The sequence below is a fragment of the Haliotis rufescens genome, unplaced genomic scaffold (genome assembly GCF_023055435.1).
Source record: "Haliotis rufescens isolate VD_foot unplaced genomic scaffold, xgHalRufe1.0.p SCAF_4, whole genome shotgun sequence".
NCBI lineage: Eukaryota > Metazoa > Mollusca > Gastropoda > Lepetellida > Haliotidae > Haliotis > Haliotis rufescens.
This window is the reverse complement of record NW_025964112.1, coordinates 32,384,768-32,398,773: the sequence shown is the minus strand read 5'-3', so window position 1 is coordinate 32,398,773 and position 14,006 is coordinate 32,384,768. Positions and strand designations below refer to the sequence as shown.

The following is a 14,006-nucleotide window of genomic DNA, read 5'->3' as shown; positions in this document are numbered from 1 at the left end:
GAACTGATCGATGTTCGTCATGGTTTGTCCGGTACTATCTGTAATGTTACATGCAACTAGCATGCTCCGCTTACACTGCCAATAACTGTCCTCAAGAACTCACCAGTCCCTGGGCAGCCTCTGTCACTTCCTTCTCTAGAGCAATGGCTAAAACAGCTCCCGCAGTCCCCTGGAAACAGATCCAATGTGAGGGTTACTCAGTAAAACATCACAGTTACCCCTTAACATGGCAGTTACTCCTCAATATAACATCACAGTTGCCCCTTCGTGTGAGTGTTACTCCTCAATATAACATCACAGTTGCCCCTTCGTGTGAGTGTTACTCCTCAATATAACATCACAGTTGCCCCTTCGTGTGTTACTCCTCAATAATATCACAGTTGCCCCTTTGTGTGAGGTTTACTCCTCAATATAACATCACAGTTGCCCCTTCAGGTGAGGTTTACTCCTCAATATAACATCACAGTTGCCCCTTTGTGTGAGGTTTACTCCTCAATAAAACATCACAGTTGCCCCTTTGTGTGAGGTTTACTCCTCAATGTAACATCACAGTTGCCCCTTCGTGTGAGGTTTACTCCCCAAAATAACATCACAGTTGCCCCTTCATGTGAGGTTTACTCCTCAATATAACATCACAGTTGCCCCTTCGTGTGAGGTTTACTCCTCAATAAAACATCACAGTTGCCCCTTCGTGTGAGGTTTACTTCTCAATAAAACATCACAGTTGCCCCTTCGTATGAGGTTTACTCCTCAATATAACATCACAGTTGCCCCTTCGTGTGAGGTTTACTCCTCAATATAACATCACAGTTGCCCCTTCGTGTGAGTGTTACACCTCAATATAACATCACAGTTGCCCCTTCGTGTGAGGTTTACTCCTCAATATAACATCACAGTTGCCCCTTCGTGTGAGTGTTACTCCTCAATATAACATCACAGTTGCCCCTTCGTGTGAGTGTTACTCCTCAATATAACATCACAGTTGCCCCTTCGTGTGAGTGTTACTCCTCAATATAACATCACAGTTGTACCAAAATGTGAGATTACTCCTCAATATGACATCACAGTTTTCATTTAATGAACCTCCTTGATAATAATTGTCTCTGGTATAAGCCCATTTAGTATCTTGTTACCTTCAAGTCCATCCATTAGTTTTGAGAATATGTAAAACAGGTCAGTTAACAAATGAATTTCATGCAGTCAATCTAAACATTTGGAAGAGTGGGCGTATACTTGAGATACTATCGTAAGATGGACTGTGCTGAGTGAGTGAGGTCTTAGGTTATGTGAGAACACTGTTTCAGTTTTTATTACCATATCAACTTATGAGGCAGAAAATCTCAACGTGATGAAAGGTGATTTTTTATTTGAACCCATGATCATGGCACAACTAAGGGAGACAAATCATGTCATCTTAGGCTCTGGGACCACCATCTATGCCTCCTTGAGCATGAGAAACAAGCATTTCTGAAGATGGAAGTCATGATGGCTATATGCATGGCTCTTACATTATCAAGCAGTATTTCCAGAGCTCTTAGTGTCTTGCCCTCCCTGAGAATCACTTCATCCATCCTGCAAGTAGAGTAAACATCTCTTGTGATGCACATACCTTGTTAAAGGGCAAGGAAAGTGAAAAACATGATTGGGAATTTGGTGGTGGCCTAAAGCCACTGAAAAATAACAACCTTGCATGCATTGTTGAAAGTGTGAAATGACCCTTGATCTTGACATTGTGAATAATTAAAATAACAATTAACAATCGGTTACTTGCTTTTTATTACTAAACATCCTGTTTGGGTAATAAAACACCACACAATAAAGGTCTGTCAGGTTTCAAGCCCATGAGATCTGACAATCATACACATAGTTGCCAGCCCCTTGCCACATAGTGGTAAGTTAAGTGTATGTTTTGTGTATATTGCGTATATATCATGGCAATTTGTAGAGGCGGTACTTACGTAACGTCTCAAGTATTTTAAGTTGTTGTAATTAGGCTTAATACCAGTTTAGTTGTTACTTCTGCTCTGCATGTTTATGTTACATTAAGCATAAAAATATTTCTAGAGTGCATAGCATTGTATCTAAATGTAGTTAATGCATTGGTGTGTTTATACTATGTGATTTATTTTATCTATTTCAAGATATATGCATTTTTTTATGCATATTTGAAGAGTTTGAACCAACTAGTGTATGTGCATTGCACATCAAATAAAGATCGCACTGTCAACTCACACCCCAGTAGCTTGTTCTGTGTTTTGCTCACTAACTGGAAACTTGCCTGCTACTAACTACATAAACAAATGGAGACATCTTTAGTGTTGTTACTAAGGTGACATAAGCTATGGACACAGTAAACAAATGGATAAGCAGACAGAAAAAAGACATAATGTGTACAAACATCCGAGGCAGAAGCAGGCAGACTTGCCATCAGCCTGCAGCACATCCAACACTGGGAACCTGTTTTAACCCAAGTAAGGGGAATCCCCTCAGTGGCGCAATGTTTCGTTTGGCCTGTCGTTTTTAATCGTCAGTTTTACGCTATTTCTGTTTTTCAAATTTAAATTTGGTCATGCATTTGTTATTAATTATGCGTTTAAGTAATAGAATCTGCAAAGTTGCTATGTTGACTTTACTTGCCCTTTAAGGAAGTTAATATTCTTTACATAGAACATTAGGAAACAGTCCTGATACAGGAGCTACACAACTGAAACATTTCACAAGCAGCTGGGCACTGTCCACATATCTTAACGTAAATTCATAAATTTAAGTATATAAAGTGCATTTTTATTTGATGACACAAAACATTAAACCTGATGTTGAGGAGTTCCAAACAGAAACACTTTGATAATACTTGTCAATGGGAAGACTGGGAAGTACTGATGACACACAGGCACAAACCTGTCCACATTGGACAGTTGTTGTCCGGCCGCTTGCAGCAATACAGTCAGGAAGAGGACAGAGTTATCTCCCTTGGCAGCACCTACAGCGTCCTCACTTTGCTGCAGCAACCTTGACAACAAGCTTGCAGGCACCTGCACACTGTCCTCCGACCAACCCGTCACACACAACAGGAACTTCACAGCCTCACTCTGAAAACAGTTGGGAGGAGAAAATTCACAAAAATTGACATTTGTCATTTGTATGCATACCCCGGTAGTACCAATAGCTTATTGTGATTGCTTCATTTAAGTTCTATTTGATACAGGAAATCATTTCACCAAATTTGTCTTTTATTATTTTCCCTGTGTTGCCTGTGTAACAAAACTAAAATACCCAAATGGCTATGTGCAACATATAGATTCATTAAAATACATGGCAACATATCTGAATCTAGCATCGTCCACAATATATGACACAAAAGCTACAAAAAAGGATACACTGTAGCACAAGTAACAATATGGGGAAATCTTTGGCAACACTAAAGAAATTGTAACCACTAAGTTACCCCAGTACTGTGGTCTGTTGAGAAAGAAGTGTTAAATCTGTACATGTACTTAACTACACAACTGGCCCACTTACTGCGACATGTGTATTGCCATAGTCAGACCACAGATCGTCATCCTCTGCATTAGCTGACTCTACAGAAACAAGGACAAAGGCTCTCATTCAAACTGTTTATACACAACATGGCAGACACAGGACTTTCACAAAAGTCTTTGCAAATGACCATAGAACAAACAAATTCATTCATTGGTTGAAATTATTACCTGTGCACTGAAGTTTTAAACCTTGTTTCTATTAAATCTACCAAAGCACTTCTAGAAAAAAAGTTAAAACAATGTCTGCAACAGCCTTAGTTAACAGCTGACATTGATAGCTTGAGCAACCTTAGACGATCAGACAAGGTTTAACTTCCTGAAAGAAGATCGTCAGTCATTCCTCAAATCTGACTTACTTTTCAATCCTTTAGAAATAGTTCAAATATATTCAAGTCTGATGTCTTGAAAATACTTGAGCCTTTTATGTTTTGGAACATTGATAAATAATATTCAACTTCATACATCATGTGACTCTGGAGAAGAATTAAAAATGTGAAAAATTAACATATGTTGACAACATCAATAGACATCTGGACACATCATATGTCATATTCTGGAGAACAAATCAACAAAGTTTATGCATGCCGACATCAAGAGTCTGACTCACCTGACTTGAGGTTGTCCATGATGACCCCAACACTGTACTGTTTCAGCCACTCACAGGCAGCGGTCACCAGTTGGTCATTAAAGTGACTCTGGAACTCCTCACAACTGCTGTAGCACTTCACAACATACTTGATGCGACTAATCTGACGGGGAACTATTTTCTTCATGATTTCGGCCAGGAATGCTGGGATGCCATCAGGCTTCTCGGGGACATCCTTAGCATTGATGGTAAGACTTCCCAGACTGTATCTGGTCTTCCTAGTGGTGCTGAGGTCCTGAAAGGCAATTCATGTCATGTAGTACCTCCAAGTTGTAGAACCATCACTCAGAAATCATTACCATTTCAGCTGGAAGGGCCAGAATGTACCAAATACTTGTTGTGGCTATCAGTTAAAGTGCAAAACAGCTACCTGCCCACCAGCCCATGGCTAGCAAGTTTCAGTTGGGCTAAAGATTCCAAAATGTCCCTAGTCTGACTGGCTACTGACATTATAAAAGTAATCATTTTATGCACTCCTATTACTAGATCAAAATTAAAAAAAGTTCTCCCGTTTCTGTAGATCAATCAACCATCAAAAATCAAATTTAAGTCTGTAACAAATCGAGGTCACAAGGTTGTGAGGAAAATCACTGATTCACTCTTAATCAAGTTTCACTTATGATAGATTCTGTTTTCTATATTTGCTATGCAGTAAATGTTTTCATCAGAACAAAATAAACTATCAACATAATAAGGCTAATGATATACTCACAATGGTAGAGTCAAGAACATTGGACAGGAATTGTCGCAAATTACTCTTGTTTGATGTTGATAGTCCTCTCATTGCTTGTGCTTTCTGTGCTTGTGCTGTTTGTCCTTCGGTACACAAGTCCTCTTTCCAGTCATCACCAGCTACTTGTAGATCAGTGGCTCCATCTGCTGGTTCATCTTGTTTTCCTCCCAGTCTCTCCCCCTGATTATGCTGAGACTGATCAGATGTCTGTGCCGTGTCTGTAGGAGTGCTGCACACTTTCGTCTTGGACTGGGAAGACACACTTGCACGCTGATCTGTTTGTACACCTGACTTTAACTGATCAGATTTGTTTTCACTCTTCTCAATGTTTTGGTCAGTTTGTAATTCTGGGTTTAATGTGACAGTGTGTTCAGAGTGTTGTATTGTTTGTTTTTCATCTGAATGAACTAGGTCAGGTTTTGATTTTTGTGCTTTGCTTTTTGCATTTTTTGTAGATAATGGTGTGGATTGCTTTAAATTGATCACATTTTCCTGTTGCTTGTGTGCCACATTGTGACTGGATATCTTGTCAAGCCAGTCTTCCCTTTTCCTCAAATGTAATCCTGAGAAACAAGTAACAACCAAACTACAATTAGAAAGGGCTTTGCAGGATTTACTAGAATATATAAACATATACAGTCTAACGAACATGCTTATAATGGACTGACAGATATAACAAACTGTTTTTTGGCCCAGCCATTTGCTGTACATATGCTGTAAATATGGGGTAACGAACTATGGTTATATAGAACTAAAATTAGTAGGTCCCTGAGTTTGTTACTACCGTAGTTTACTGTACACATGCTACAATTCACTCCAGGCTATACAATTTGAAATGGAAGGTTGAGAAGGATTTTTCTTTTGTGGTGCATTCTTGTATCAACATGACCACAATGCTACTCACTCTGAGTTTCTGGAGACATCGGGGTAGAAGCTGCTGTCTGCTGCCTCTTCATCACTCCCACAGCCAGTACCAGCACCACACCTCCACCAATCACAGACAACAATATATAGCTGGTGGTACTCTTCTCCTTCTCTTCAAGAACAGCTCCATCAGGCTGAAAGTTGCACACATCAGAGAATGAAACGTAGAGGCTCAAATTTATTCAACAGGTCACACTTTTCTTACTGAATGGTTTACAGATTTGCTAACTTATCAGACTGGGTTGGTCAGTTTATTCAGGCAAAATAAATAAACTGCAGGATGTTCACTAGTAATTTGACCGCCTACGAGGTCTAGTGGATACAGCTTCTGTATGGAAAGGGGTGGTTCGATCCCTGGCTGTGTCATACCAAAAGGCGTAAAAAGATGGTACTTGTTGTTACCCTGCCTGGCACTCGGCATTAAGGGGCAAAAACAAGGACTGCTCAGCCCAGTGTCAGTATCCTTGCTCGGCCCGAAGTTAGTATACTGTGTCAGAATAGGGTATTCATGTTTTACAGCGGCCTGGTATCTCTGTGGGCTAGCACGATAAAATCGGCATTAGTCCGGACTAGTACAAGCAGCCACACACAGACACACATGCATGCACATTGATTTATAAGTGCAATAATCTTGAACGCCATGTTATAAACCTCGGGTGACGTCATCCTATTGTTCTCCAGTCGGGTTAAATCTCATAAACAGGGACGTTGTAATGTCCCTGGGATTTTATGTAAAATCCCCAGGATTTTATAGGATATTCAAGTCATATTTGCTATATAATGTGTTATAATATCCCAGGAATTTTATATAATGTCCTGGGTATTTTAATTATATAACTTCCGTTCAGATTGTAACATGTAATGAAATGTAAATTCAAATGACAAATGTTTTCTTTATATTCCCGAGGATCGAACTCGCAATCTTCATATCTGTAGCCCAGTGAGTGTACCACAAGGCTACAGAGGTGTTGATAAGCCGCACTGCTTTTTAGAATGTCCTTTTCAAGATCCGTACGCCAGCATGGAAAGTATGTTCGAAACATAAAAATGTTGATAAATGTTGTTTTAAGGTTCAAAATCGGTTTATAAGTAAGATAAAACACTTCCCCTCGGGTTGTTAAGATATTTAAAACCCTTTCCCTTGGAAAATCCCTTGGGATGCGGGTTTTAAATATCATAACAAACCTCGGACGTGTTTTATCATATACTAAAACCCCATTTCAGTTCACTCCACAAGTAATTTTGTATCTGTGTTTACTTTTGTCAGTGAAGGCTTTGGCAGTGGAAAGAGACCATATATATAAAATTCATTGGAATAAATACTATTCAAAAAGTTTTATTTTGTAGTGAGATATTTTATTTTCTACTCCATCAATGATAAAGCATATTGTATTTTAAAATTGTGGTCTTCGGTGCCAGTTGCCTCAATCCGTAAACCACAAAACATAAATAGAGGATATTTCATGTGTCGAGTGAAATATCATGTTTACACATGGAATATCCTATTTATTACATGTATATACTTTTGTGTAGTTGTCTACTGGAAAATTAAATTATTTAATTTCAAATGCAAACCTTGAAACGTAAATTCTCCCTACCTAACGCGCAGGGACATTTCACAACCCCTTGTAATTGTGACTTAAAAAGTAGTTCCATATTTGTAAAATCTTAAAAAATATAAACAAAATTAACAAAAATTATTTAGGGTTACAGAAATTCTATATCATACATTTGGTTATGATTATAGACAAAAGGACCTTACAAAAGAAAAGTCTTTTTATTTACAAGACAGCTGTTAGAATCAAAATAATACACACTGGTCAAGTAACAAAAATGCGAAACAAACAGTCTCAATTGACGAGTTAAATGAGGAATTTACAGTTTATAACAAAACAATTTCAAAAGACTAACAACCAGCAAGAAGCAGTGTCAACTCCCCAATGACCAGCTGTCATTATTTGGCCTTGTCAATGAGGAACTAACATAAAAAGGATGTCAACAGTTGGTGTACAGGCTAGACATTTACAATTTAGACAATTTGTGGGGAGGTAACTCTTGTATGACAATAGTTCCGTCCAAGTGTTAAGTTCACTGCAGTTAAACAGTTATATTCAGCGGTTAAAGTGTTATATTCAGTGCATTGAAATATCAAGTGTTATGTTCACTGCAATGAAAATATCACTTTTCTTAACTTCGGAAAACTCTTTCAACTCAGTCTTTCACACTGAAGTATATATAATAAACTGTGCCGCTTCATACTCATATGGGCAGATTGGTTCCCTGATTCAGTGGCAGAGTCCTGGCATACAAAGATGATAGGAACACTGACCGTTTCTATGAACAGTGTGAACAAAATTCAAACCAGCATTAATAAGAACAATTGCTCCCCAAACAATGCTTTTTCAAACAAAAATTGTTCCTAGCTCTCTTTTATTCATGGTTCAAAAACATACGCACATCCAGTAGCCCTGGAATGTTTTACCAATGCAGGCAGTGGCTCAGGACCAAGAATAATGTTGTCTGACCTTCTCTGGCTCATCATCTGCTCTGTCAATGGTATCTCTATGATCCTGTCTTTGTTCCTTCTGTTTCCGTTTCACAACAGCTGAAATGTCCGCCCTTCCCAAGTCCAGTTCTTCCACACTCAGCTCTCCATTATCATCTATGTCATACTTTTTCAGAACTGCCTGAATGTCCTCCTACAACATACACATTCTTGACCCTACAGTCTCGCCACATGGTCACTGTCACCGCTATGGGTGTCTAGGTACCGTAGGATCTGGGACCACACCGCTTTGAACAGTATTTCAGCTATATAACAGCATGTTGACTTTAGGTGGGAGGAAAGTCCAAAACGGATGCAGGTCTCACATTTTTAATACACTGGGGAAACCTACAAGCATGGGTATGGCACTGACAAACCAAGGAACTTAATAAAGGTGAATCCAGGTCTAACACCCAGAGGATTCTGTCAGGCCTGAAGGATCCAACTCTGTACTCCATACTGGGGTACCTTTGATGACTTGGCCACCTATGCCTCCAGTTTCAATCAAGGATTCATAATTTTAGATAAGCACATGCACATTAGTGTGAGCCAGTGTAAAGCACATGCTCATTTTAGTGTGAGCCAGTGTAAAGCACATGCTCATTTAGTGTGAGCCAGTGTAAAGCACATGCTCATTTAGTGTGAGCCAGTGTAAAGCACATGCTCATTTAGTGTGAGCCCGTGTAAAGCACATGCTCATTTAGTGTGAGCCAGTGTACAGCACATGCTCATTTTAATGTGAGCCAGTGTAAAGCACATGCTCATTTAGTGTGAGCCAGTGTAAAGCACATGCTCATTTAGTGTGAGCCAGTGTAAAGCACATGCTCATTTAGTGTGAGCCAGTGTAAAGCACATGCTCATTTAGTGTGAGCCAGTGTAAAGCACATGCTCATTTTAATGTGAGCCAGTGTAAAGCACATGCTCATTTAATGTGAGCCAGTGTAAAGCACATGCTCATTTAGTGTGAGCCAGTGTAAAGCACATGCTCATTTAGTGTGAGCCTGTGTAAAGCACATGCTCATTTAATGTGAGCCAGTGTAAAGCACATGCTCATTTAGTGTGAGCCAGTGTAAAGCACATGCTCATTTAGTGTGAGCCCATGTAAAGCACATGCTCATTTTAGTGTGAGCCAGTGTACAAGATCCTACCTCATTCAACATGTCTGCCAGGCCAATGTCATCTCCATCATCAGCCTCCATCCAGCCTTCATCATCAAAGCACACTGTCACCACAGTGACCAAAGTTACTACCAGTAAAAACCTGAAACTCAATAAAAGGATATTTTCTCAATATAATAAGGCTTAGCTTTCAAGGATTTGTCCAGACATCCACAAACTTAAAATTTCACAAATTTGGAATAAAAATTATTATTAAAACCTATCATTTTCAATCCTGCCTATTCGTTTAACAGATACCAGTAACTAAAAAAGGTACTTAGGTAGTCTCATTTGAGATGCACTGCTCGTCCCAAACTAGTGAAAATCTCCCCAAATCAAGTAACAGTACATAAACTACTAGCTAAAAATGACCTGTTAACAAGATATTAGTCTTCTCAATATAAGAAACACCCTAAACAGCACATGTCTCTATGATGCTGTCTAACAAACTGAAAATGTTGAATCTGTCTGGGTGTGAATATGAAGCGATACACCTCAGGGCACATGTTGTTAAATTCTAATGCTTAGTAGATATCTTCGAACAAGTTAGCTTTCAGAGTGTGAACATCTACATATCTTCTTCTTAATTTTTGCATGACACCATGCTGGTTGGTAAGTTCAATACATAGCTTGCATGTTAATTAAATGCCAACTTACAAAATATAATGCAGCCTAACTATCAAGGAACTCAAACACATTTGTTCACTTCTGGAGGAGTAGTTATCAGTGACATGGCTGATTCTACTGTGGTGTCAAGGGCACCATGTACATCATGCTAATGATGTGTCATTAATGTTTAAATAACTAAGTTTACAGCACATTTTAATAAGGACAATTTTATATTCATATGTAGCACTTCAGACATATATTCAACACCATCAGTCAGCATGAAATTACTTAGGATAGGTATTTCAAAGTAAAAGGATATTCAGATTTTAAATACAATTTGAAAAAAAATTACATTCAAATTATTGCAAAAATACAGAGTGTTTTCACAACCTTAATATTACCAATGCAGTTCATTTGTTAAGGAAGGAAAAACACACAATGTATCAAAACATCTAAATAATTTCAATTGCAACAGAAGTTTCCCTCTAGCGCATATTAGGAAAAACAATTTCTGCTGAAGGAAACAAAATTCTGTCAATACAATATCCCCACTGGAAACTATTTCCTTGTATAGTGTTGTGATTAGGTGGCCTGCCTCCCTGGCTTGGAGTGTCTGGCAAACATGAAGGGGTCACATGAAGGGGTCGGAGGTCATGTTAGTGTTTACTGGATTCCAGTCACACCCTCATCCACAGCTTTTTCACAGGCCCCTGACGACAACAAAAAACTTACCCAAGTAATTCTGAGTTACTTTTTTATAAATATACTCATGACAATTTCAAAACCACAACAACAACACCCAGTGTAGCCAATTCCCCTTGGGTAGGCCAACATTATTTCATTTCAGATCGTTTTTGACTGATCAAGTGCGGGCATCAAACATACAGGAACTCTACTGCAGTGAATAATATGTGACCTGTGACACACTTGGGGCAGCTCATGAACAGACACAAAGTAGAAGTCACCCGAAACAGCACCTCAAGCAGAATTATTTGAAAATATGTCAACTCACTTGTGTAAAATACCCCACTGATTGGACCCACGGAGTAAAATATAGTGAATACTCCCAAAGAAAACTATCAATACTGTACCCAGTGTGAATGATATCATTTGAGTAAATACACAGTGGTTAAAACAATGATCTGATGTCGTGTTTGGTCGCACATTGTCAGTCTAGGTCGGGACTTTGGAAGTTTGTTCTATGACTGAAATTGAGACATATTGTCATTGTGTAATTAGAGGAAGCTTCACTGATTGATGCCTGTCACAAAGTTTGAGTTAGCTGACAAACAAAGTTGGGTTTGAATGACATCAGTCACATTTGCTAGGATTGCCACTTGGCCTCAGTAAACACCAACTGGACATGGCAGCTGATGTACTATAGATATAAATGGATTCATAAGAGATGTTTATAAAAGAATGTTTTCAGCTTGTTGTGTTCTCCCTGGTTTAGGGACCACATTATCACCGAGCTGATGCCGGGAAACTATTGTGTCATAAGGGTTGATGTTGATTAGGGTGGCTGTAACGTTACTTTGCATTGTAAACAATCTTACAATATTATATTCTTCAAGAGTACAGACCTAGCCTATAATTTGCATTGCGAACTTAGACTTATTTCTCTACAGGCATTCCTAACACTCACCGAAACATTCTTAAACGGCTCCAACAGATAGATTTGATTTTCAAACCTCGAGTGCACTGTCGTCAATTTACAGTCACTTGTATCAACTGTCCATTGCACATGTATTGGTAATGGTAATGTCTCAGATAACATCACCACGTCAAGGTAACATGGGGTTTCCCCGAGCAAACTCCCTACTCTCTATTAGGATTCGCTAATGTAAAACTAAAGAAACGATACACTGTTAGGAGTATAGAATAGGGGCACTTATGGGGTTTCCTCAAGTTTATGTACATACAGATACACGGGTACATGGGTAATAAGTAGTTGTGTGGCGATACACCGTTGCATCGATCACAATCGCACACAAAGTAAAAAGTATCTATTCTTACCTTAAATGTATTCTTGAATTAATGTTACACCAAACACTAATTACTAGCGAAAATGAGTTTTGAAAACGTAAATATTTTCATCCATTGCGCCATACTTGACACTGCCCAGTGTAAATCGTTAGTGTGCCAGGTATTTGGCCCCCCTGTCTGAAAAACATGGCTCACGCACCACAGAAAAGTGCACATGCAAGTATCGTGATACGTAATAGGATCGCACAGTTTGTGTATCGTCCAAGCCCTAGTAATAAGGTGAATAGGTAGAACAGCTTGTAGGCAAGATAATATGATGAAGTCATATCAGTTAAATTAAAAACATACAACAAAAACATCAAATGTTCACTGGAAAATAGGGTTAACTCTGTCGTTCGACATCAATATGAACAATAAAACCGGATCTCGCAAATCTGTGAACAGGTTGTAGAGTCCCCATGCACTGCTAGGATCACCCTTGCTAGTTTCCAACTTCATATAGACCTTGTGGAGATGTCCAAAATGTCCCGAAATGCAGCAAATCTAGATAAATGCCATTAAATGGTATGAGAAGATCAACGGCCACACGCAGAAAGATAATAAAACAATACGCCAAAGCATGTATTGTATGTTATCCACGTACCTACTGCACATCCCATGTTATAATGACACGTGCCAAACTTGCAGAGTAAAATTTTGTCAAAAAGTCATTTTCAATATGGCCTACACAGAACGAAAATCCGAGAGTAATACCGGGTCATCCCTGCATAGTTTTACTTTCTCATATAGGCTTTGTAGTTTCAGGGAAGATGGCGAATATGTAAACGTTTATGACAAATTGATCATTAATTGATTATCTTTGTGTGTAATATCTAAAGTATAGATAGAAACTTTGATATCAATGTTTGTTTTTTTCACACATAAAAAGAACACGAAACTCGTCTTCAATCTCCTGGTTGATACAGTTAGTACATACACAACAGAATCAGTATCCTTGGTTCTACAAGATTTATTCACTTGGAAGTTATGGCGAGTTACTCTAAATTTACAAAGAGCTTTCTATAGAAATATATCTTGTAGCACAGTTAAATATTTTTCTGGTTGTAACAATGATTTGATGCTAGCACAATGCTTGAGAAAGTGTGGCAGACAATAGGCAAGTGATCTGAGTCGTTTCGTTCCACCACTGACATATCTTTAATAGATTCAAATATATTCGATGAAACAATGTAATAATCTACAGTACTACTTCCTGTGTGAGAAATGAAAGCAATATTACCTGACCTATCTGAGTTTTTCCTACCATTAACGATGTGAACCCAAGTAACTTACACAGGTCAAGTAAGGCTCCACCATAGTTATCTATATGAAAATCACTAACACATCGTTGTTGACAAAATTCATCTGAAGTGTGCATATTCTTTATCAATAGTTAGATAATCTATCTCATCCTTATCAAATAATCTAATTCCTGAACAGTCCTTTCATTAAAATCTCCACATAGGATCAATTTACAGAAGTCCCCACAATCATAGATAATATGAATTAACTGCCATGGCGTTCTAACGCGTCTACACCACTGTCCTCCTCATTAGTATATAACAACCATCAGGAATGTTGGGAAGGGAGATAATTCATCTTTGTTTCCGAAAACCGGAGCGTCGTCCCATGCAGAGTTAACTCGTTCAAAATATTGTGACAAATGATTTTTTATACAAACGGAAATGCCACATGAGAACCGACCACGGTGAACAGATCGCTTAGCCTTACATTCGAAAACGAGTTTATTTTCTGAAAGACTAGTTTCGGCACATGTTACGTCAAGAAGGGTGTCAACACTTTTCGGAAGCTCCAGATACGATGCATA

At 38.6% G+C, this 14,006-nt stretch overlaps 1 protein-coding gene across 1 annotated transcript in view; it reads right to left on the bottom strand.

Moving 5' to 3' along the window:
- LOC124149515 overlaps positions 1–11,982 on the bottom strand; it is a 56,705-nt gene extending 44,723 nt beyond the window's left edge. The window contains exons 1-10 of the mRNA XM_048381711.1: positions 11,799–11,982; positions 9,536–9,647; positions 8,368–8,541; positions 5,823–5,976; positions 4,898–5,481; positions 4,147–4,420; positions 3,520–3,578; positions 2,899–3,089; positions 1,509–1,572; positions 104–169 (exon numbers count right to left, since the gene is read on the bottom strand). Of these exons, the coding sequence (XP_048237668.1) occupies positions 104–169; positions 1,509–1,572; positions 2,899–3,089; positions 3,520–3,578; positions 4,147–4,420; positions 4,898–5,481; positions 5,823–5,976; positions 8,368–8,541; positions 9,536–9,647; positions 11,799–11,806 (1,686 nt within the window). The 5' untranslated portion in view covers positions 11,807–11,982. The remainder of the gene's footprint in view (positions 1–103; positions 170–1,508; positions 1,573–2,898; positions 3,090–3,519; positions 3,579–4,146; positions 4,421–4,897; positions 5,482–5,822; positions 5,977–8,367; positions 8,542–9,535; positions 9,648–11,798) is intronic.
- Between the last annotated feature and the right edge of the window lie 2,024 nt (positions 11,983–14,006).